The sequence below is a fragment of the Anabrus simplex genome, chromosome 7 (genome assembly GCF_040414725.1).
Source record: "Anabrus simplex isolate iqAnaSimp1 chromosome 7, ASM4041472v1, whole genome shotgun sequence".
In the NCBI taxonomy this organism is placed as follows: Eukaryota; Metazoa; Arthropoda; class Insecta; order Orthoptera; family Tettigoniidae; genus Anabrus; species Anabrus simplex.
The window spans coordinates 339296613-339321486 of NC_090271.1; the positions used below are offsets into that span (position 1 = coordinate 339296613).

Consider the following 24874-nt stretch of genomic DNA (forward strand, 5'->3'; position numbering starts at 1 on the left):
AGAGTTTTGTAACCTCTTCACCAAGAAGAATTACCTGAAGGTGAAGGGAGGTGTCGCATGCTGCTCATGCCAGGAGATGGTGCACGCCGAGGGGGAGTGGCACGGCCCAAACCAGAATCCGTGTCAGTGTAACGATACACCATGCTGTCTTGATCAGTGCTTGAACCTACACCACACAAAGACATTCACATCGCTCACCAAGCTGTGCTGGGGAAATACGGGCATAAGAAACTACTGGTGTACCTCACCACGTCATCATCATCATCACCACCACAATTCAACAGTCATATCAGCACACAACTGGTTTTCAGATTCTGAGGTCCATGGTCAGTGATTGTAACACACAGGTGTGTCGTCTCTTCACTGATGATGAACCTTGAGTCTCAATACCAGCTATGAACCAAACAATGTTATTACACTTTCCTTCGGGAAAACCAAATAATCATAAATACGTCTTTCAATAAACTGTGTGAGGCGATGTAACCTAGCAACCGTGCAGGCTGTGATGTGAAGTATTGATGGATGGCCATGACATACAACAGCTCTCAAGGTACTGTTGCTAGGTAACATCCCGTCGCATATTTTGTTACACGACACTGTTTCGTTACACAAATTTTTGGAGGACCCCAGCTGTAACTTATGTCAAAATTGTGTGGTGATACAACTTTCAAATTGTAATAATAATGATGATAATAATAATAATAATAATAATAATAATAATAATAATAATAATAATAATAATAATAATAATAATAATAATAATAATAATAATAATACCATCAGCACAGTTTTAATGTAATGGCTTTAGTATTTTATGACAATTATATCTCCGTAACAACACCTATGTACATAATAAAACAGGTTTTATATACAGGTCTCATTGTATACACATCAACTGCCGAGACTTCACTAACTGATATCTATAATGTGTACCTGTCCTAACTTTCACTAATGAAATTATGCCAGCACTGGCGCACTACATACAGATATACTGCATCAAAGCAGAAACACCAAGACAAACCAGTTAGGGGTCGATCCATGTCTGCAAACGTAGATCTCTCGACTTCAAACCATGAACTTTTAAAGGCTGACAGGGTTTGAAGAGCAACAGATGAGTAGAATACAAGGAGAAATATGAGGTCAAGTCAAAAATACCCACACTGATCTCATAAAGAGTTCATTGTACACCACATCACCTTCAAAGTAGTCCTCATTCAAGGCCAGACACTGATACTAATGATGCTGTCATGATCCAAAGTATTACGCAAAGGCATTTATTTAACAGACTCCTACTCAGTTCCAATTTATTCCAGCTTCTTCACTCCTTCAACAGCATTTTCAGTTTTGAGAAATGGAAGAAATCACAGAGCGCATACGGAGGATACGGAGGATATGACACCAGGATCATGTTCATCTCAAGTCAAGTGAGGAGAACAGACGAGCAGGTGCACTGTCATGGTGAATGAGCCGTGTGTTGTTCATTTCCTCCTCGCATGTTTTACAACTTCAACACAGAAAGCAGCATCAACAGTCTGTCTGTCTTTGCAGATAGTCTGATGCATTATTGTGAACTGAACTGGACACACATTATCATGCATGCAATGTGCTCTTTAAAATGAAAAAACCACTGAAATGTCTGGGAATGCCTCATCGCCTGCTCCCCAAAAGCATCCTTCTGCATTTCCTAATGTTTTCCCCAGCTTGAAGCAGAATTTGATGCAATACGCTGTTGTCCATTGGGAACAGAGAATGGAGTAAAGACTGGATGCAAAGAAGACCTGGATAAATTCCTGGAAATACTGGACAGAGAAATAAAGATGAGGAAGTCACTGTCATGGGAGATTTTAATGTAATGGTGGGATGAGACAGAAAAATAAAGGAAGAAATATGGAAAGAGGAATGAAGAGGGAGAGAATTTAAGTGATTTTTGTGTGAGAAATGGGTTAAGGGTGGGCAATACGTGATTCAGAAAAATCTGTAGAAAGCTTGCAAAACAAGGATGGAGAAAGACAAGGACAAATACAGTACTTCTTAGTGGAAAGATAAAACTGTAGAAAATTGTTAGATGTAACAGCCTTGCCAGAAGCAGTGAGACCATAGAGTAGTGGTAGCAAAAATGAAAGTAGGAAAAATACTGAAAATGAAAGAAATAAGAAATAAGTAAATAAATGTATGGAAATTAAAAAATATGGAAGTAAAAGATAAATTGCAATATAAATTGAAACCTAGAACTGAGGTGGAGAGTGTGGAAGTGGAATGGAACATGTTCAATAGGCTTAAGCTGAGCAGTGTGTGTTTGTAGCAGAAAAGCTGAAAGAGTGAAAGATAAAGAGATCCCATGTTAGAAAGGGACTGTAAAGATGGCAGTGAAAACTAACAAAGTGGAGAAAGAAGAAAAGCCAGGAAGGTTTAACACGAGAGTTAGAAGAGGATGTACACAGTGATAAAAGGATGCTATAAGGACTTGCAAGAACGAAGAGAAAATAAACAGGTGAACGGAGAAAAAATAGAGATAATAACACAACCAGGAGATAAGGAAAAGACAAACTCCTGAAAGTGGGAAGGGATGTAGATGATCAAGAGAGAGTGCGAGGAGAGAGAATCTGATAATTAAACCACAATGGAAGAGATAGAAAAGGGTGTCAAAATGAACGAAAGTGGGATAATCAGTGTGATGAGATGGATTGTGCAGCAGGACTCAATGATCAACAGTGCCTTTATAGGCTATTTATGTGTATCTGGAAAGAAAAATCACTGTCAAATGACTGGCGTAAAGGAGTAATCACACCCATGTCTCAGGTAGCAAAAACATTTGAAAGGTTCTAGAAAAGAGAAAAGTGGAAGAACAAGTACAAGAAGAGCAGTATGGCTTTCGAAACACTAGACTCCATCTTCAGTATGAGACATTTGATGGAAAAGCATTGGGAATACGGAGCAGATATGGTGATGACATTCCTTGATTTAGAAAAGGCTTATGGCAGAGCAAAGGTATGGGAAGTAATGCATCAAAAAGGATATAAAAAACAAATGATGGAATATGTGCAAGCAATGTACAAAAACTGCAGAAAGAGTGGTTTTCGAATGAAACTGGACTGTAACAAGAAAGTATGCTGGCTATGTGTGAAGGAGACAAAGGTAAAATATAGGAAGAGGGAGGTGAAGGTAATGTGGTGGTGGGGAGCAAACTCGACATACTGAGTGAGATAATCGAAAATAAAGGAATTAAAATCAGTGTGGAAAAGTGTAAAACAATGGTGTTGAAGAGAAAGGACTTATAAAAATACAAGGACAAAACCTTGAAATTGTGGAGAGCTTCAAGTACTTGGGAGGCAGAGTTGGACACAGAGATCAGAAAAAGGATTTTGCCAGAGAGAGGGAAGTACCAATGAAGTGTACAGAGCTGCACTACTGCAGCAGAGACCTGGGCACTGGCAAAAAGAAAGAGTAAAATCCAGACAGGTACGTGACATTTTTAAGAAGTATGATAAGATAGACAAGAAAGGAGGAATAGAGTGGAACACCTTTGTGACAGAATGGAGAGAAGGTCTGGACATGTTAAGAGGATGGATGCTGAAGCAGAGATAGAAGGGGGGAGGACAAGAGGGAGACCCAGACTCTTCAACGGCACGAGACGTGCAGCGCAACAACGTCCTCTTCCAACAATTCTTTGCAATCTGTGTAGACTGCTTGTTTCATGCTAGGGTTGGTCCGTTCGATCATCGAAAATACATCCACAGACAGAAGTGAATTTACTGGAAGAAGATAATTAGTCGGAAACGAGTTAAGCCGATGACAAATACCGAGCATGGAGTTGATGTTCAGTCAGAGGACTATTTAATGAAAATTCTGTACATAATGAGCAGATTAACTTCTATAATCAAATTTCCTTACATAATTTTTGATTAGTTATTTAAAAAACAATCTAAGTCTAGCTGAGAAATTGGTAGATGGAGTCTTGGGAGATGACATACATTTTGTGAAGTGTGAAATAAAGTTACAATATATAACATTAACACTATAAAATGGAAGTGACAGTGGCAGATCACCAAGTAATTTCCTAATTGCCCATTGCAAGCTGTGATTTTATCAACAAGAGCAGCTTTTTTCAGTGGCATAAGACAGCTTACATTTATAAGCCAAACAATACACACAATAATTAATCCACCTTCTTTACATTCAGTCAATAAAATTCTAATGATGGAACAACATGATTTAAGGAAGTCTGAAACAGCTTACAAATAGACTGTATACACAAACAAGCTGATTATCTGGTTGCTTAAAGCAAGTCACAGGACAATAAACACACAACAACTGAGCAGTGTTCAATAAGCTAGAAAATTAAATTATAAAAATAAAATAAAAAAATTCCATGACTCTAGTACACCTGTCAAATAGGATTGTCTTCACAAACAGACAAAATCAAATGATTCACAAATAGCAAAACAATAATGAACATATAACCTTCAAGTTTTTCAGTCTGTTGAACAAACAATAATCAGTCAATTAGTTCCTTGTCTGACATCACATATCAGGAACTAGATGAAGGGAATGAAAGAAAAATAAAATATTCAGACAAAGTTCTGATGGTGGTGATAAATAATGGATCAATGGAAAAGCAACACTTCTATTTTCAATTCCAGGCAAAAAGTAAAAACGATAAGAATATCAAAGATTGCAGGTAAACCAAGATATCAGGTTAATACTAAACGTGCAAGTTTTCTTGGGCACTCAGCTCCCTAGTCCTCCTCGATAGATTTGTGTGTAGAGCTAGCAATACTGAAATCTAGAAATGGGGTTGTCATTTTCCTATAACACTTTCGGTCTTGTTATGCTAGTGGAATGTGTTCTGATGGTAGCTCTAATAGTAGCAATGAAGTGAATTAGATAATCACAATGACTGACAAAACATCAGACACACAACAAAAGACAAGAACGAGAGCATGGTATGCACACGTTTCTCAGAAACAATCAAACCTCTAGAGAAAAGTGTTGTATCCACAAGGTTTGTAGCTACATAAGAGGTGAAGTCTATTTTGACGATAATTACAATTAAGTCTACAAGGAACATGCAATAGTGGGCACTTATTCTATTTTTGAACAATTGATACAGTCATTTTTGAAGGGGCCTTATTCCAAATTTTGACAAAATGAGTTAAGAGCGGTACCAGAATCTACACACATAAATACATCTTTCTGCATGGAAAGGATGTTATTCCACACATTGTAAGTGTGCGTTTGCGACTTTATTATAGCAACGTCATTTTTGAAAGGGCTTTACTCCAGGAATAATATTGTGAAATGATTGCCAATGCTTCCAAAAATCGTAAGTTCACTGTAAAGCTAATAGAAACTGAAGATATCTACAACTTCTCTAAGTGGTGGCCAACATACTACAGGAAAGGGGGGTTGTCGAACGAATCACAAGGTAGACACATTCCAAAAAGCCAGAAAGTCAGGTTTCAAGCATGCTCCTTTATGTATTTTGAACATAGTGAGTTACAGTCAGGTGTTGTGGCTTCTGAATACATAAGAGGATTGCAGAAGCATACATTCGATCTTTTATTTCTGGGAGTGCATGTTGTTTTTAATTTTGAGAAAGCTTACACTGGCCCAGTGGCTATTAACAGGAATAAAATGCAAGACATTCAACGTTTACTTAACTATATTCCGCATGAATATAGGTATTTCTACGATGATTTGATGAAATGGCCCTTACGTAACACTGCTGCTGATGATGATCGTGATGATAATGATGATGATCAATGAAGCCATTTTGTATGTAATTTGATTAGAATTAAAACCAATACTGTGAAAATGTATGAGTAAAGAAAGGAGCGACTTAAAACACTAATAAAAACATAATTTGTCCATGCGTATGAATTACTTCAAGGAAAGGACCTTATTTTTTTCAAAGAGATTGCAAAACTTAGCAACTGCAGTAATGGCAAGATATCCATTTCATTATGTTCTTTCAACATTGGAAAGTCCATCCTGTTACATTCCATACACTCACCCACAGAATGTTTTTCCTTGCTCCTGAAAACTTAAAATTTTGGAGTAAGGCCCTTTCAAAAATGACTATCAATTGTACATCACACACTCTTCCTCAGTGACCAGCAAATGCAGAAATAGTGGCAGAATGCTGAGAACTGCCAGCTGATACTCCCGCTCAGCACATCTAGAGTATGAGCAGCTGATTCTCAGCAAGAAAATAATTTTTTTACAAGGAAAAGGTATTAACACTAAGGAGAATCCAGTCATTCTGAGTGCATCTTAAAAAACAAAAAACATTTATAATAAAACAAACATGCAAGTATGAAGTAAATATTGTTAAGACTGAGCTTCCCGATTTGCTTTACTCTCTTTAACTGGCAGTCCTGTGGAAATGAACGCCGTTCCCTGTCTTCACTGCTCTGTAAAGCCAGCACCCAACTAACCTTGCGCGCATGTCCCCTATGATTTGTAAATAGTGATCAGAGCTGCAATTATTTTTGGTTGTGATCAAGAAATTACAAACTATATTATGTATGTCTAATGATCTTGTTCCACAAATATTTCAGATAATCATGATTGGAAATTTCTCATAACTTCTGAAAACCAATATTATTCACACAAAATTTGGCAGGCTTAGCACTACGTTACAAATTAAACAAATCTGTCAATAATATTAGACAAGAGGGATTTACAAATCTATCTGATATCCACAGCACCACTTCTTCCATCAACTCTCTTGTTGTGATGTCTTCAACAGTTTCAAATCTTTTACCATTACTTTCAGTTAGGGTGGAATAAAACATGCATGGAGTGATAGAGAACCTGGACGATTGTGATGATCAAGTAAATGTAATAACAGACATTCCAAAACCTGTATGTGTTGCTGCCCAGCACTGAGGAACAAACGTCTTAGTTTTTTGGTGAATTTTCATACTTGCTACCCGACTTTTGGAACTGATAAATATCAATGAGGGGATTATCACTGTCTCGTGACCTCTATAGCGAGAAAGGACTGTCACAAATAATTTATCAGAAAGGATGACGATTTATGTTTTTGTTCATTGGTGCAGCTTTCAACTTCTTTCATGGTTCCATATTAACTGCTGAATGTTCTGTTCTAATGTTATCCATAGATTTATTCCTAAAAGCATTCACACACATTACATAAGTCATGATCTGCAAAATTAAACCACAGGCATGCTCTTCTTTCAAATGATTAATGTTCAAAAAGAGAAACTGTTGTCAGTGCATTAAAATGTGAAATTAGGGACATATTTGTCTCATTTGGCCATAATGTAGTATTAGAGGGAAAAAAAGAAGGAATAAAAAGTGTTTAGTCCCTCATGAATCTTTCCATCCTGATATCCTGCTAGCATGCAGGAGTTTGGATTGCCAGCACACTCTGCAAGACCTTCCAAGGTGCTAATTCAAAGGAAAGGTGTAGATATTGTGATGATAGCCAGGGTACTACACCATAGAGACAAGCTACAATCATACGGTAGACCTCACAGTGCCCGAAGAGCTTAACGAGGGACGAAAGCACTAATTCAATTCTGTAATGTTTATACAGTACCATACATTCTAATGACTAATGAAACTCTACTTTTTTCCCCCCTCAGTGTTCATTTCATTAAACATATGAAATAATATATTTTAAAAGCTACTCTGCTGTTATTACAGTCACATCATACTGTTTTCAGTTACTTTAAACTATTTCATACTTTCCATGTTATTATAAAGATTTGTAATTTCTTCCTTAGAAAACTCAACCTTTTCTTTTGTGTCCTGATACGAGAGGGTCTACTGTGGACTTCAGTGCTAAAAGTAAAGTCATAAAACATTCTCCAAAGGCTGGTTTTATTTAGCAAGGAATTCAATCTCACACCAACTCAGACAGGTTTTGGTGAAGAAGGAACATGAAAGGGTTGGGACAAGAAAGGAAGCAACTGTGCTCTTAAGGTGCATGACGTGAAAATGGGAAACCACAGGAAACCATTTCGTGAATTCAACCTCACACAGCTAACTTGCTCAGTATTAATGAGGTCTACTGTTGGAGCATCTGAAACATGTTTTGGTACTTTCTTCACCTAGCTATGGGTCACAATTACTCAAAGGTCTTTCCACTTTTGCCAATACTCTTTCATTGTCCGGCCAGACCTATAAACTCACTGATCTCCTCAGTCAGAGCCATTTTTTTCTCTATACTTTTCTGCATCTTCTGTATCGACCCCACATTTTTATAAATCGTGATGAACTTTTTTCACCCGTGAGACTCTGGTTTTGATAGTTCTCTGTTGGCCCATTTTATTGCTGAACTCTATTTCCTGGCCTCATTGTGGTTAACTTCTGTAAGGGATGTTAAAAAGGGTCTTATTTTGACAGTTGAAAGATTGTTACTTGTTAGTTTTTGTGGCTTGCAAGATCGACAGGCTTTACCCTTGCTGGCTACTTTGAAGATGTTATAAGACAGTCTACAGGTGTCCGTACTAAGCCAGCAGTCATCTGTGTTTCTTGGCGTTGGTTTGTATCTGGTAGGATCCTTGGTCCTGCTATCTTTCTCAGGAACTTCCTTTCTTGCACTTCCAGGGTTCTTAGTGGAGTCTCCTTGGTTAGGGATGCACACTGTTGTGTAGAGGACTAACTACATTATAGTGTCTTAGCTGCTTATGTGTCCGGCTCCATGGCTAAATGGTTAGCGTGCTGGCCTTTGGTCACAGGGGTCCCGGGTGCGATTCCCGGCAGGGTCGGGAATTTTAACCATCATTGGTTAATTTCGCTGGCACGGGGGCTGGGTGTACGTGTTGTGTTGTCTTCATCATCATTTCATCCTCATCATGACACGTAGGTCGCCTACGGGCGTCGAATTGAAAGACCTGCATCTGGCGAGCCGAAGATGTCCTTGAACACTCCCAGCACTAAAAGCCATACGCCATTTCTTTTTTTTTAGCTGCCTCTGTGGATCAGTGATAGTGTGTCGGCCTCCGGATCCCCAGATAGCGGGTTCAGCCGTGGCAGAGGTAGGCAGATTTCTGAAGGGTGGAAAAATGTACATTTGACACTCCATGTCGTGCGAGGTTGACGTGTAAAAGATCTCAGGTGACACATGTGGGGTTTACCCGACAAAATTCATTAAATCTCAGCGATAGACACCCAAGAGAATTTCGATTTACTTGGTCTGCCATCTAGTGGGCCTAGAGTAAAACGGAACGTCGGAACTGACGAGCAGCCAGCCAGATGGCGTCAAATCAAAATGTCTGCCCACAGTAGCTGAAGCCATACGATTATTATTATTATTATTATTATTATTATTAGTTTGACGTACATCGACAGATGTTTTCTGCAAGCATGGTATGCCTAGTCTAGTTTGATTCTCGTCTGTTCGAGAGTTACCGTTTTACTGAAGTCTTCTGAAATCCAGTCCCCAAGGTACCTCACAGTTTTGGTTTTCTTGATATGCTCGGTATCATTGACTGGTCATTCCAAGGGCGTCTTTGGTATTGGTAATGAACTCGGTCTTTCTGATGTTGATCAGGAGACTTGTTTTAGCCGCCACTGAGTGTAATGTTTGGAGTAGCCTCTTGTATGCAATTTGTCAGTAAGGTCAGGTCATCAGCAAAGGCCTGGTATGGGATCCTTAGCTTGTCTACTTCGATTTCCTGGTGGGAATCTGGTCAATTCCCTGCTGATCTTTTCCAGGACACATTTCCTTGCCTTAGCCCTGCTTTGATTGGGAAGCTGTATGCGAGCTGTAATCTAAACTGTTACTTTGCAAGTGGTGTTGAGTCCTAGTTCCCTTAAGGTTTTGAAAGAGACATGTTCTATCCATGTAGTCATACACCTTCTAGAAGCAGACGAAGCTCTGGGTTGTTTCTTGCTATATTGAAGAATGGTCTGCTCAGTACAGGATCTGGATGCGACTGCAAGTTGAGATATTCCTGTCTTGTTTCCTCTTTTGTGGATTGGGTACATAACGACTGAGGTCCTCCCACTAGTGCATTAATTAACTTTCTAATACATTTCTTTTGGTTTACTTGTTTATTTCATTAACTGTTCTCTATTCACCGTTTCCCACCCTGAGAGATTAGAGCTTTCGTCCATTTCTATTGAACATCCCATCCATAGACTGACAACAGAATGCTAAGGACTAAATGTTCTGTAGTGGAGGTAACAGAGCTTCTCAGCCAATACAGAGCTTGTGTACTTTGTTCATGAACGGTGGTATCCTGTTAGGATAGCATTTTTTATATTTATATCTATAGTATTTGATATCATCGAGCAACGTTTCTCAAACTGGGGGCCGTAACCCCCACATGCTCATGGTGCCACATAAAGAGTGTCACTACATACACGCTGTACACGAAGGGAACATCGTCCTCCTCCTTTCCTTTTATGGCACTTCTCCACCATTCCTCTTCCATCGGGTTTCTTCTTCTTGCACTCCGCTTTATTGAATCGATCCACCTTCGTCTCCGTTTCTCTCTCTTTGCCTTGAACTTCATCTCCATCATCTGCTTTCTGCTCCATCTTCTTTACTTGTAAAAACCATCTTAGTTTACTCCTATCAATTCTCTCAATATGTCTTTCCTATCATACGCCTGGCTTCCCTCTACTTGTCATTGTTCAGGTCAACACTTCCTTACGCTCTGCTAGAATGACTTCGCCAACACATATAGCTCTTATGGCCTTAATTAACGTACACACCCAGCATATGCCATCTGAAAACCATCTTCAGGGCTGCCAACAGTGGGGTTTGAACCCACTATCTTCTGCTAGAATGCAATGCCCTCTTGTATTCAGCATTAATCCACTCCCTAGCTATTTGAAACTGTCCACAAATTCAAGGTTTTGAGCACAACACCTTTCGTCTTGATATCAGCATGGCCTTGCTTTTCCTAGCATATGTTTCAGTTTTCTTGTTCTTGTACTTTGTAATTTGTCTCCCAGATCACAACATTGTCTGCATTATCTCCCTATTCCCAGATGCTTCCTTTGTCTGTTTTAAAATTTAATCCATAACCATTAGAAACACGCCCGTCTTAGTCCACTTTCATTTCCGTCCTTCCAAGCCGAGTCTGTACGCTGCTTGCACCATTTCTACAGTTTGTGTGTAGTGATTGTTGTTTTATGGGCAACCTGCCTCTATTAACACTAATCAGAGGGACCCAACACTTCAAAAAATGAAAGTATTGGCCAAAGACAAACAAGATCCCTACTACCGTTGGGGTCAGAAAAGAACAAGAATTGATCAAGATGAAAGTGAGGACCCTAGCACAATTAAGTGGAAGCAATAGTAGGACTCAACTAAGGGCTCTGTGGTCATCAACCCATGCTCCCGAGTTGAGAGCCTCTACAGCCCCTTAATTGTCTCTTACGACAGGCAGGGGCTACCGTGGGTGTTATTCTATACACGCTACCCACTGCTGAGTTGTCACAGCGTATTACTACAATCTCCTCTGCATTCTGCAGTTTACTAAAATACTCCTTCGATCTTCCCTTCATTTCTTCTAGATGTGTTCCTCTTCCTCTTTCATCAGCTTTGCATAAACACTTTCTTTCCCATGACTTTGTACAATTCCATACACCATTCTTTTACTGCCAGCTCCGTCAATTTCCATCATTTGTGTAATTTCTTTCCAACTTTTTTTTTCTTTTCTCTAACCTATTTCTTACATTTCCTTTTATTATCAAGATTCTTTTGCTTTCTTCTTTCTTATCTCTATTCCATTCTTACATGCTTTCTTCTTTTCTTTCACTGCTTCTCTCGCCTTCTCATTCTTCCATGGTGTCTCCTTTTCCTTCACTTTCATCGATGTTCTACCACAGGCACTCTCTGTCCAACTTACTGTACAAGTGCCCTTTTAAAGTTGTGCCATTCATCACCCACATTCCCTACTTCAGTAACTGGAATTTGTTGTTTCAGTCTCTCGACAAATTCTTCCTGTACTTTCTTATCTTTTAATTTTCACACTTTTATTTTACTATCTGTTATCTCCCTTAATTTTTCCATTTTCCACACTCTGACGAGCTCATTTCCACTGAATGCTTGTCCTTGTAATGTTGCTACATCCATACTGTTTGTGACTTGTACTTTTCACCAAAAAGTAATCAATTACTGATGTTATTCTTCTGTCACCCCAGCCATATCTTCCAAAACAAACATTCCATTCCTCTCGGAAAACTCAACTAGTTTGTCTCCTTTATTTCTTTCCCATATTCATGTGGACCAATTACTTCTTCCTTTCCTTGTCTTTTGTTTTCCATCTGTGCACTGAAGTCTCCCATTATAATCCCTTCCACGTCAGTTATGTCCTTTTCCACCTTCTCGAAACTCAACATTGTTATGTGTTTCATACTTAAGTGTTTTGTTCTGGTTATAGCCAACCTGGTGGTTATGTTGGCTGGCAGTGCAGTGCTCATATGAAGTGAGAGCACAGCAGACAGGACTAGGCTATGACCCCTCTCCCTTCCTACTATCATATATCACGTCATTCATTTCATCTCAGCTCATTAAATTCTCTGATGAGATTGATGTCAGGAAGGACATCCGGTCATCAAAACTTGCTTCGAAGATTAATTTTGCTTCATACCGGACCCCGTAGAGGAACGCGACAAGTATATAGTTCTTATGTTATGGCTGTGGATGACGTGAGGAAACTAGTCTCATTAATGAATAATCTATGAATAAAATGAAATGAAATGGTGCATGGCTTTTTGGTGCCAGGAGTGTCCGAGAACATGTTTGACTCGCCAGGTGCTGGTGTTTTCATTTGATGAGGATGAAATGATGAAGACAACACGTACATCCAGCCCCCGTGCCAGAAAAATTAACCAATGTTGGTTAAAATTCCCGACCCTGCCGGGAATTGAACCCGGGACCCCTGTGACCAAAGGCCAGCATGCTAATCATTTAGCCATGGAACCGGACTATGAATAAAATAAAACATAGTGTATTGAATAGGGGAACCAATTGCTACTTTATTAACTTGTGATCAATACGGATCAAAATGAAATTTATCACATAAGCTGCATGTTCTGAGCTGTCAGGTGAGAGATGGGATGAATGACTTTAGTAGACGAATGAGCTTGAATGGGTTTTTTAAAAGTACGAAGGAACATAATATGAAAATAAAGTTGGAATTCGAGAGGGCAAATATTTGTTTACAAGAAGAGGAATTAGAGAATGGGTACATTTACCAAGGGGATTTCCAACTACTTTGAAGAAATAATTTACGAAAAGACAGGAGTACAGGTCAATACGGCAATCATCTGTAAGTAGTGTTTCTGGAACTTTCTTGTACGTTCTTATCTAATATTTGGTTCCATATCAAGTCATGTTTTGTGGGTGAGGGCAGTAGAAGGAAGACGAGTTGCTCGACTAAGTGGTATGTTAAAAGGAGAACAATAAAACTTTGATTTCCACCTATTCAATACATTAAAAGCAATTATAAAATTAGGATCTTATTGTTATCTTATTGCTTAATTGTTAAAAGAGGACATGTTTCGTTCATATTTTGAACATCTTCAGCTATAAATATTCTTACAAGGTTAAACTAAGTTCTAGAACAATGTTATATTTATAGCTGAAGATGTTCAAAATATGAACGAAACATGTCCTCTTTTAACAATTAAGCAATAAAATAACGATAAGATCCTAATTTTATAATTGCTTTTACTGTATTGAATAGGCGGAAATCAAAGTTTTATTGTTCTCCTTTTAACAGACTTTCAATATGGAGAAAATGAGGATAGTCTCTCGCAATAAGTGGTATGTTCCGAGCGTTCAGCGGACAGATGGCGTGGAATAAGTTTGAGTGGTGTCTTTATCTTCATATTGTGATCTTCCCTACTTTTAAAGTTGGAATTCAAGAGAACAAATTGTGGCAAATATTCATTTACAGGAAGAGGAGTTAGGGACTGGAATAACTTACCAAGGGTGATGTTCAATAAATTTCCTATTTCTTTGCGATCATTTAGGAAAAGGCTAGGAAAACAACACATAGGGAATCTGCCACCTGGGCGACTGCCCTAAATGCAGATCAGTAGTGGCTGATTTTGACTGATAACACCCACAGTATCCCCTGCCTATCGTAAGGAGCATCTAAAAGGGGCCCCGGGGGCTGTCAACTTGGGAGCATGGGTCTTTCTTTATTCGTGTCAGAAGTATCACCTTTACTTACAGATATTAAAAAAACACATGATATCTACGTTCCTACTATACAAATATACAAGTCTATTACACAATCACAGATAAAGCAACAATTCGAGAGCTAGATGATTCTAGCCCAGTATTGGGCGAAGTCAGTAGCGTTGGGGGAGGCTGCAATCAAGTCTTTCATAGTGCACATTGAAGGACATAAAACACACTGACAGATGTTGGATCATCTGCTGCTCTCCGCAATCACAATGTGATGAATCACTTGAGAAACCCCACTTCCGCAAATTTACTTTTGTTCTGCCGACTTCTGCATGGAGTCTGGCACTGCTACCACTTACTTGTGCTAGCCTCCTCACTTTCACCTATGCTATCTGACCTCCTTCTGGCAACTCTTGTTCTTTTGCGACCACGACACTCATAGGCTCCGAGGACTAGGGAGTCTTTCACGGCCTCTGTGGCGTTCGTCTCTTTTTGGCTGATACCTTAATTTTATGAAGTGTCAGATCCCTCCCATTCTCTCTCTCTCTGCTTAGTGTTATACAGGGTGGTGCAAAAGTCACTAGACACTGATTTGAACAAAAGACTGAATTTATGTTTCATTACAAATACAAAGAATACTTACAAATATATTTTATGTTCAAACTGTTTTCCGTCCGCATGAATACATCTTTGAAGTCTTTTTGGAACACTGTTACATACTCTATGGCATAGTGTGGTATCACTGTCCAAATTATGAAATGAGTCATGCATGTAGTCTCTCATTTCAGCAATAGTCTGAGGCTTTTTAGAACAAACAGAGTCCTTGATGACACCCCATAGGAAAAATCCAAGGGCATAATAACTGGTCAACGTTGAGGCATGCCCTTCGACCAATCACTTTTCTCTGTAAAGTTTCGTTTAAATAATTGCGGATGGTAGTGGCATAATGCGGTGGTGCCCCATCGTGTTGAAAGTAAATTTCTTGAAAGTTTTCAGCACACGTCATAAGTCCTGGTACAAAGTAATTCTGAATCATATACAAATACTTATCCCGTCACTGTTCTGACAAACAAAAAATATGGTCCAAGTACGCCAAAAGATGATTTTGCCCCCCCTCCCCCTGACACTCACACCAGGATGATTTAGTAGTTGTTCTAACGAAAGATGTTGATTCTCAGTATACCAGTAAGTGCAGTTATGTCTGTTAACTTGTCCGTTTAACTTAAAATTGGCCTTGTCAGACCACACAATTTTACTGAATAGGTTAGGATCATGTTTTTGTTGCTCAAGCATCGATTCACAAAACTGAAAACGTCGATCTGGATCATCTTCAAGTTACCCATGTCATACACGTGGAATGTAAACTTTAAACTTCTGTTTGTGTAACATTCTTTGCACTGACCTTTGTGAAAAACCCACCTCAGTTGCCAATCGTCTAGTTGATTTCCCCGGACTTTGAATCACAGCTTAACATACACGTAATTCATTTTTCTCACTTGTGACTGTTCTTGGGCGGCCAGATCTTGGTGCATCCATAACAGATCCATGTTCTTCAAATCTATTCCATATGTCGTACACTGTTTGTCTAGACAGTGGATTTGATCTAATGTGTTGTCCCCATTCATTAACAACTGCAGTAGCACCACTTTTATATAAAGAAGAAAGAAGAAAGGATTTTCATGTTAAAAATATTAAATGTTAACATCATGACAATTCGGAATACTACAGCTGTGAACACGTCTCGTAGATCACGCTTTCAACAATGCACTAGTTTATCCTATTTGTCATAGCATTGTATACCAACTTGACAAAGCGTAATCACAAGAACTGAATGGTTAAAACTTCCTACTGTACTAAGTCTTGCTGTTACTTTCGTCTGTCCAGTGACTTTTGCGCCACCCTGGTTGCCTAGTTGTACTTCCTCTTAAGACAATAACCACCACCACCACCTTAAGCTTAAAGACATCTCAACTTTTATACTGCAAATTGATTTTAAGATAAGCTTTAAATAACAAAGAATAATCAGCAATTATTTCTGTCACACTAATTCATGAAACAAATACGTAAAAGAGATTTCTTCCATACAACATGCTGAATGCTGAAAGGAAATATCATTACAAAGTTACATGAACATATTACGTCCATAGGGTACATCACTTATCTGTACTTAGACTCGAAAAACACCACTAGACATTCACAAAACTCAACAAAATAAATTAAAACACACTTGATCTTCACCGCCATGGTGCTTCAGCGATTACGTTACCATGCAAAATGGGTCATAATTTATGTAAATCAAGACACAGAGAACAGGTTTGTTAAATACGGTATGTTAATCATGACCATCACCTTCTCTGCATGCAATAACCAATTATTATCCTGACAAAAGCAACGGTTCAAATATTGTTACAAGATGATATCTGTATTTTTATTATTATTTCATCTGTTATATTATTATTATTATTATTATTATTATTATTATTATTATTATTATTATTATTATCTGTGAGATTACTATTATTGTAATTATTATTATTGTTCAATTCAATTATGCAATGATTGTCGCTTGCGTGATTGTAGTTAAATTGTGTATATATGTGTGTGAATATTAGCATTTAACTATGTAAAGTAAGACTCGCTACGTAATATCAGATGTGGATATGACATTGCTACATTGGGTAATACTGCTAGCGTAACTGCCGAGTCATCGCTATGCCATTGTGTGCATTTAGCGGCGAGCTCACTTTCTTGGAGATAGCTAGGGTGCCCCGGGCAATTTCACCATTCGATGTAACATTTGGAGCAAGGTGGGAGTATATCATAGTTCCTTCTGGATATTGCATAGGTGTGTCTACTAATGTCTATATAAGCTGGCTGTATATTGTAGCGTCAGTCATTAGTCAAACGGAAGGTGAACAGTGAAGAAGTAAAATGGATAGTGAACAGTGAGAGAGTCGAAAGGATGGAGAGGCCTCAGTCAGTCATTAGTCATTGAGAGAGTGAGGCCACAGTTGGTCGGTCAGTGCAGTTAGAAGGAAAGGCTTGCCATGAAGTCACAGAAGGATAGACTTGCCATGAAGTCATGTAGGACAGACTTACCAAGAAGTCATCTGGATAGAGAAGAAGCAGTCACATAGATACTTAGTCGTCAGTTAAACAAAAAGGATACATCACCAAATTAGGCTTGATACATCTACAGCAAACACCAATTCAAAGGAATACGTCGTAATTACACTCAATTGTTGAAGGTACAGTCAAGTGAACCAGTGAGGGATAAATTTCGTGTATAATTGTTAAATGTCCGGTCAAGAAGAATTCAAATTTAATGCCGAGTTTCTTTCAGTTGCAATATCATAATTTTATATTCTCATCTGTTTTATCGCAGCAGTTTTTACTATTTTTATTGAAATTATTTCAAGAATATATTTTGTTCTATCAAATTAATCTTTCGTTTCATTTCTAGAGTAGAATCATATAACCTAAAATTTAATGGGGAAACCGAACGCCAATCTCCTTTTCCCAGGACTTATACGGTATATTGTCAAAAGTAAGCTTATTACCCCACACCCTAGAGATATTCAAGAATCTCATTCTCTTATTGCTGCTTTGAGTTGTAGCTCGTGCCCATCAAGTAACGTATGTGTAAGTAATCAGGTAAGAACTAAGTGTGAGTACAAGGTCCGACGATTGTGTATTTTATTTAATGAATGTTAATTTTCACATTTTTCAATTTAAATGCAGTTTTATATTTTTAAAGTTAGTGAGAGAGTTAGGAACTACTACAGTATGAATTAAATCTATCATGTGGAAATGATGATAATATTTGCTAAAATGTCCTGGAATTGCTCGACCCAGTGCCAGTCCCGAACCTGGATAAATAGTGAGGGTGAATGGCTGTTTACTGATTCTTAGTGGTGAGTTTTGTTGACTGTCGATTAGTGTGTCTGGCTAGTACCAGGAAATGGCCTGCTATTTAATCAAAATGATTTTTATAAAATTGAATGGATATGAACGGCCAGAATATACCCTACAATTTCATTTACTTGAACAAGTCTTCTATAAAAACCAGAAAACAGGTAACAGTACAGTTATGAGTATAAAACTCTGTGAAATATTAAAGGAACAAACACAATGACAGGGAAGTGGCACCTAGCTCTATCAGGAGGGTGTGCTAACAAACTATCACATTGATTAGTTGTACAATATATATCATATTTCTTTGATGAGTGAATTTCCTCTAAAAGAAATGACCTTTCCTTCAGGTAATTATTATAAAAGACCACACACTAAAACACTTCTTCAAATGCCATTTTGAGAATAACATGGTAATTACAGTTTGAACTTACAAAATATTAATACAAGGATAATGCAAGATAAAAATGTATGAATAATTTTAAAAAAATATAGGGAAATGGAATGCTAATTTTTCTAATTAAAGAGGGCAAGAGGTTGAGGAAAAAAAAGAGACAAACTCATTAAAAATGCAATGTCTGGTGACCCTACGAAATGGAAAGTTTTGTTCTCGAGTGTTCTTACAAACAAATTCACTCTCGTACTCGAGGCATAAAAGTAATAAAAAAATCATAAGTTTAAAATGTTCTCTTTCACAGCACTCAATAGGTCTCCATAAGACAATGTGTACAAAGGCAGGAACAGAAGGAAAGGTAAAAAAAAAACAATACCAGTTCCTTATGCGAGAGCCATAAGAGTCACAAGAAATGCAAGCTGCATGTTATTATCAGCGTGCTGCATTTGTAAATACCTGTGAACAAACGGGTAAGACAAGAATATTCAAGCTGACTCGCCCACTCAACAACATACATCGACTACGCAACATATAGTGCTGGAAGCAAATTCCCATCACAAAACCTGATACAACAAGAGAAGCAATCACAAACTCGGCGATGTGAGACAGTCGAATATGTACAGTGTCCGAGTGCCAGGAATATCTGAACCAACACCAACTAAACCGAATGGTTAGAGGCAGAACCGTCACCACAGCGGACATGCTGGTCAAAGAGAATCTGGGAAGGAAGTTCAGCAACACGCAGGAGACCATTTGGCCAAACAGATGGACGGCTTACCACACAGATTCATGAGAGAGTTTGATTTTCTTCCCCTAAAGTTCCCTTGATAAGTGGGATATTTCTGTTGGCCCCTTACACGGCCAGGTTCCGACACATCTGCAAAGAGCACAAGCATCATAACATTTACACAGAAAAGAAATAGCACAAATCCAACGCTGCAATTACCTGAAAAATCTTAAATTTTATAGATAAATACTTTCCTTAAAACCAATCATTAAAATGAATGCTCCAAGTAACTGCATTAATATTTCAAGATTACACTGTACGGGTGATACGGCTGTAAGAATAACATTTTCCCGATTAACAGAGCAAAATCTTAAATAAGCCATTTGGAGGTTGGAAATAATAAACATACTTTCAATGTCAAATATTAGGTTGTTCAGTACTAAACTACAAAATTAAACAAAAATAATTTTAAAATGGGCTATCACATTGAAAGAACAGGAGAGGAGAGGTCTAATGAGATAAATGGGGCTGAGGCTCTGGTCATGGGTGACTATATTATAATTAGACCTGGGATTTTAGGCTCTAAAAAAATTAGTTTTAGGCACCTAAAATAGGGTTTTAAATCAAGTAAATAGGCTTTTAAAAGAGAAAATAGGCACTTAAAATATGTTTCAGAAATGTGTGGATAGGCAGGAAATAGACTTTAAAATATTACAATATACACTTAAACTGGAACGTGATACATTTTTACTTTAACAAACGTGGTATCCCTATTCTTATCCAAAATAACTGCAAAATTAAGATAGAATAAAAAATACATTTATCAAAAACAATATTGAAAAGTCATGTGTCAAAAAAAGTTATGGAATATATGATATATCATTATCAGTACTGATCTAAAACCTTAATACTAAAATCACTGTACATAATTACAGCACTGTAGGCATCCAATAACGGTGTAAACATGAATGGAGTATGTGTTTATTATTTGTGAGGAACATTCCTACAGTACTTTCATTCGTAGTTTGCTTTAAGGTACATAACAATAATCTTCTCCAAATTTTCCACAGTCATTTTGAAAGCAGAAAAAGAGCGCTCCACACTCAGATGTTAGAGGGGCATAGGAAAATTTACCTACATTTTTCAATTCAATTTCACTTGGTAAGTCTACCTTTTTCCCATCCATTACCTAATGAACCCTTTTCAGCACTGAATAACCTGGGTTGTTCTGCTGTACACTAGACCACTTGTCTCTTATTTTATCCCGTACCTTATCCCTAGCACTTTGTCTGTTATTCTCAGCTTCTAATTTTAGAAAATTGCTGTTTGAGACTGTTTCCTTTTTCCTCCATTTTTGTAATGGTGACTGGAAGAAATGAAAAATTTGCCTGAATATACGCAATGTCTCTCTGAACACCGGAACGATCATTTAACAGCTCTTTGGCAGACGACACACATGCAGAGTTGTCCATTAAAGGCAAATTGTCTATCACAGTCATGATTTCCTCAAGATGTTCTGCATAATGCAGGGCAGCTTCCATCCAGGAACCCCAACAGGTGATGATTGGCTGTGGTGGAAGGAGAATAGAGGGGAGTTTCTCTCGAAAGATAGCTATTCTTGAAGGAGCCTTGCAGAACACTTTCTTCAATGTTGAAATGAGAGTATTTACTGCAGTAAACTCGCCCTAACTGTTTCTGCGAGTCTATGTAAGGCATGGGCCATGCAAGTGACATGAATTAAAGAAGGATAGAAAGTTTTGAGGAGAGGTGCAGTGGTAATCATGTAGGAAGCAGCATCGGAGACAAGGAGAAGGACTTTAGAATCATCAACACTCCCAGGATACAACAATTGCAACCCCTTGTTGATGAAGTATGCAATGCTTTGACTACTGACTTTCTCAAGCTGTTTAGAGCAAAGAAGGTGAGCGGTAGATGCCTGATTGGGTTCCAGTTTTCCTACTATAAGGTTAGCAATGTACCTGCCCACAGAGTCGGTGGTTTCGTCCACACACAACCATGTGCAAGACTCCCCAATATCCTCCCTGATTGACAAAATGACCTCATTGTAACAAATATCTGAGTAGTTTTTCTTTAATGTAGATGCTGTTGGGATGTACTGCTTGGTGTATTTCTGTAAAAAATCTCTGAAAACCGGATTATGCACAGCATTCCAGGGGATATTTGCTGCAACTAGGCTCTACACTTATCAGCATAGAAACCATTATGGGTTTTAGGAGATATAGTTTGTGTGAGCAGAGTCTGTCTAATGTTACTTTTCGTGGCTGGTTTTTCTTTGTGACTGGCACTATCTGCATGCTTCTGAAGGTGGCATTTTTTCTCATGTGACATCTAAAACACAATAAAGTGATGTCAATTAGAGACTAAGATGAGGAATAGAAAAGGTGAGCTATTGAATAAAATTTGTAATTTTGAACAATTTAAATTAAGCCATTATTACTCTAAAGTTAATTAAGAACAAGAACACTACAGTCCCCAAAGGGCCTTGGCTTTCAATAATGGTTGCTGCCCAGCTCATGGCCTGCAGATATTGGGTGGCATGTGGTCAGCACGATACATCCCTCAGCCCTATTGCCTTACCTCCGTGACCATTGCTTACTGTAGTTTCTCAATTGTCCTCACGATGCTGGGTCAACAACGTTCCAGACCTCATAGATTTCTAAATTACTGCCGGTACTGGAAATCGAACCCAGGTCACCTGGACTAGGTCTCTACAATTAATTAGATGAGCCAATATCTAAACCTTAGTTTTAGATTAATATGAAATTTAAGATATATGCACATACCTGTTCATTGCAGTACTGGCAGAAAATAATCTTGCCATCAAAAGTCATCCCTGGAAATTGTACAAGCCATTGTTGTATAAGCGCACTCTTAGATGATTTTGTTTTAGTTATGATGAACTATATTCACTTAAACAAATGTTCTTTCACTAGCAACTTGACACAGTATGTCCCCTTCTTACTACCTGCTCCTTGTTCTTCCTAGATAATAATCCCCCTCACCCCGTCACTCGACACAGTACGTCCTTTACTACCTGCTTGTTATTCTTCTGAGCTAATCATCCACCACCACCACCACCCTTCACTCAGCATTCTTTTGGTGACAGTTGTCTAGGAAGAGCACATTTCTGTGAAAAACCCACCCTCTGCTGTTCTATCGTTTCCAGCGATGTCCATTGTGTGATTGTAAAAATTACAGTTGAATTTTATTTTTAATGTAGAAAATAGGCAATTTTAGGCACTAAAATAGTAAAATAGGCTCTAAAAGTCCAAATAGGCATTCTAGGGCACTATAAAACTCTATTAATGTAAGGGATTTATCATGAAGCGTCAACATATTAAAAAAAATCATGTTATTTCGTAAGGAACGAAATAGGCATTTGCCTTAACATCCCAGGTCTAATTATAATGCATGTGAGGAAATGTTGAAGAAAGGGAACCAGAGTAGAGTGTTATCCAGAAATTAGTTTAAGGTAGGCATTTATATATCTGGCCATTTTATGTATGGAGGGAGATTCTACTCATAACATGATGTACTAAGTGAAAACAGGGAGTGTGTTCTTCACCAATAAGAAGTAAAGTTTAGTGGCATCACTTTCCATTGCTACTTCTGACTTGACTTCTTCTCCAACATGCAACAACGATTTCAATGGGTCCCACTGTTCTAAAACACTGTGGCCCAGTTTCTACAACTCTGTGTTAAATTTTACTTAACAAATGTTAACTAATAAATGTTATTAATTTAACACTTTGGTTAAGAGTACCCTGTTTCACAAACACATTTCCAGCATTTGTCATAAAACAATTGTTCAAGACAAATCACACGTTTCCGTGAGATTTCTGAATGCGTTTGGCAGTGAGTGTCTTTTGTTTCTTTGCATAAAGCGCTCCGAGCGGTATGTTGGGGTAACATTTTGTCACACATGGTTGACATTATTGTAGGTCATGGTTAGCGGAGCCCACCAAGACGTAAACATGTGCAGTAAGAGGCAACAAAAGCGTTATTATGTGGGACAAATGTTCTTACAGATTTTAATTTGAAAGTATGCGAGTGTGCTTGAAAAATGAAAGAACGGATGGTTACGGACGGTTATATCACAACATTCAATATTTTCTTATAAGAGTGTAATCTAAAGTTCCTACATCACTGGGAATATGTGATAACTGATATGTCTTGAATGATTTTTGTGCATTCCTTTAGTGTGGGGAAAATAATACTGCCTCGTTAATGCTGCAATGGCAGCAGGAATTCTTTGATTCACCCCTGTCTTGCACTCATGAACATAGTCGTCTACATTGAAGAGAGAGTGACGCATAATATCTAACAACTATAAGCAATTGCTGTGGGAACCTATAACCTATTTTCAATTTCTTCTAGTACTTTGTTCATTATGGCTTTGGTAATTAGGTATCTTTGTAGAAAATTTTCTTCTGACAACTCTAAAGAGTCATTTTTTTTTTTAGTATGGGTCATCCTTTCCCTTCTCTTCATACAGCAGTAAAGCCTCAAACACGTCTTCTACGTGCTACCATTTTGAAATTTTAACAGCCGTTAAGAGGTTTAACACAGGGCTGCTGCCATGTTAATTTAACACAAATATTGATGAAATTGCCATTTTGTTAAATTATGTGTTACCGGTAAGTCTCGGTGCCTCCGCTGCTCAGGCGGCAGCGCGCAGGCTTCTCACCGCCGAGTTCCGTGGTTCAAATCCCAATCACTCCATGCGAGATTTGTGCTGGACAAAATGGAGGCGGGACAGGTTTTTTCCCCGGGTAACGCGGTTTTCCCGTCATCGTTCATTCCAGCAACACTATCCAATATCATTTAATTTCATCCGCCAGTCATTAACACTAGAACCGTGGCGATCGTATACCCCCTACAACCGCGGCTGGGTCACTTATGACCCACCTCTCTTTTTTGTGATTATTAATGAATGGATGGGGATTTGGTATCTAAAGAATATACCAGTACATGCGCTAGATAATTCATTTCAAATTTAGAATATTAAGAATACAAATAAGGAACATTTCGACAATTGTGTAACTGGCGAACGTCAATGATATACAGTATGCTGCAAATAGTTTCCTTGCATGAACGCCATTTCACACGACTGGCTGTACACCTGCTGCAAATAGTCGTTTTGCATAAACAATTTGTTTCCTTTGCAATTGGACTTTACCTGACAACACGCAGAATTTTCCTGTCTCTCAGGAATCTCACTTGGAATAATGGTGCGGGCATTTGCAATCGCAGTTGCTGCATATTTCCCAGCTGCAGGATGAAGTCCCTGCGTTTCAGTTTCTTTTCATTCAGTGCGTTGTACACTACTCAGGCATTTATTCCTGCCAAATACAGCAAGTTGTAGAACGTATGAACTGGCCAGCGACTGGATGGCGACTTCATCGAGTATTTGCGGGCCATTTGATCGAGCACATCTACTCCATATTTAGTGCTGCTGTAAAATGTGACCGTGTCTGGTATCTTCTTTTTGTTACGAGGCTCTATTTTCACATCAGGGTGCATAATGCTGAGAACGAGAACATTTTCATTGCTCCTCCCCTGATAGATTGTCAAGGGACGTATCATGTGCTGTGCAAATTGTGTTTTGCCTTTTTTCACACATACTGGCACTACCCTGCGAGACTTGTTGCATTTGATTTCAATGTTTCGGAGAGAGATAAGGAGGTGAAGA

At 38.4% G+C, this 24874-nt stretch overlaps 1 protein-coding gene across 1 annotated transcript in view; it reads right to left on the reverse strand.

Annotated features, from left to right (window-relative positions):
• Positions 1-24874, reverse strand: part of Patronin (calmodulin-regulated spectrin-associated protein patronin) — a 760252-nt gene that overhangs the window by 51710 nt on the left and 683668 nt on the right. The window contains exons 21-22 of the mRNA XM_067151814.2: positions 19213-19311; positions 35-166 (exon numbers count right to left, since the gene is read on the reverse strand). Of these exons, the coding sequence (XP_067007915.2) occupies positions 35-166; positions 19213-19311 (231 nt within the window). The remainder of the gene's footprint in view (positions 1-34; positions 167-19212; positions 19312-24874) is intronic.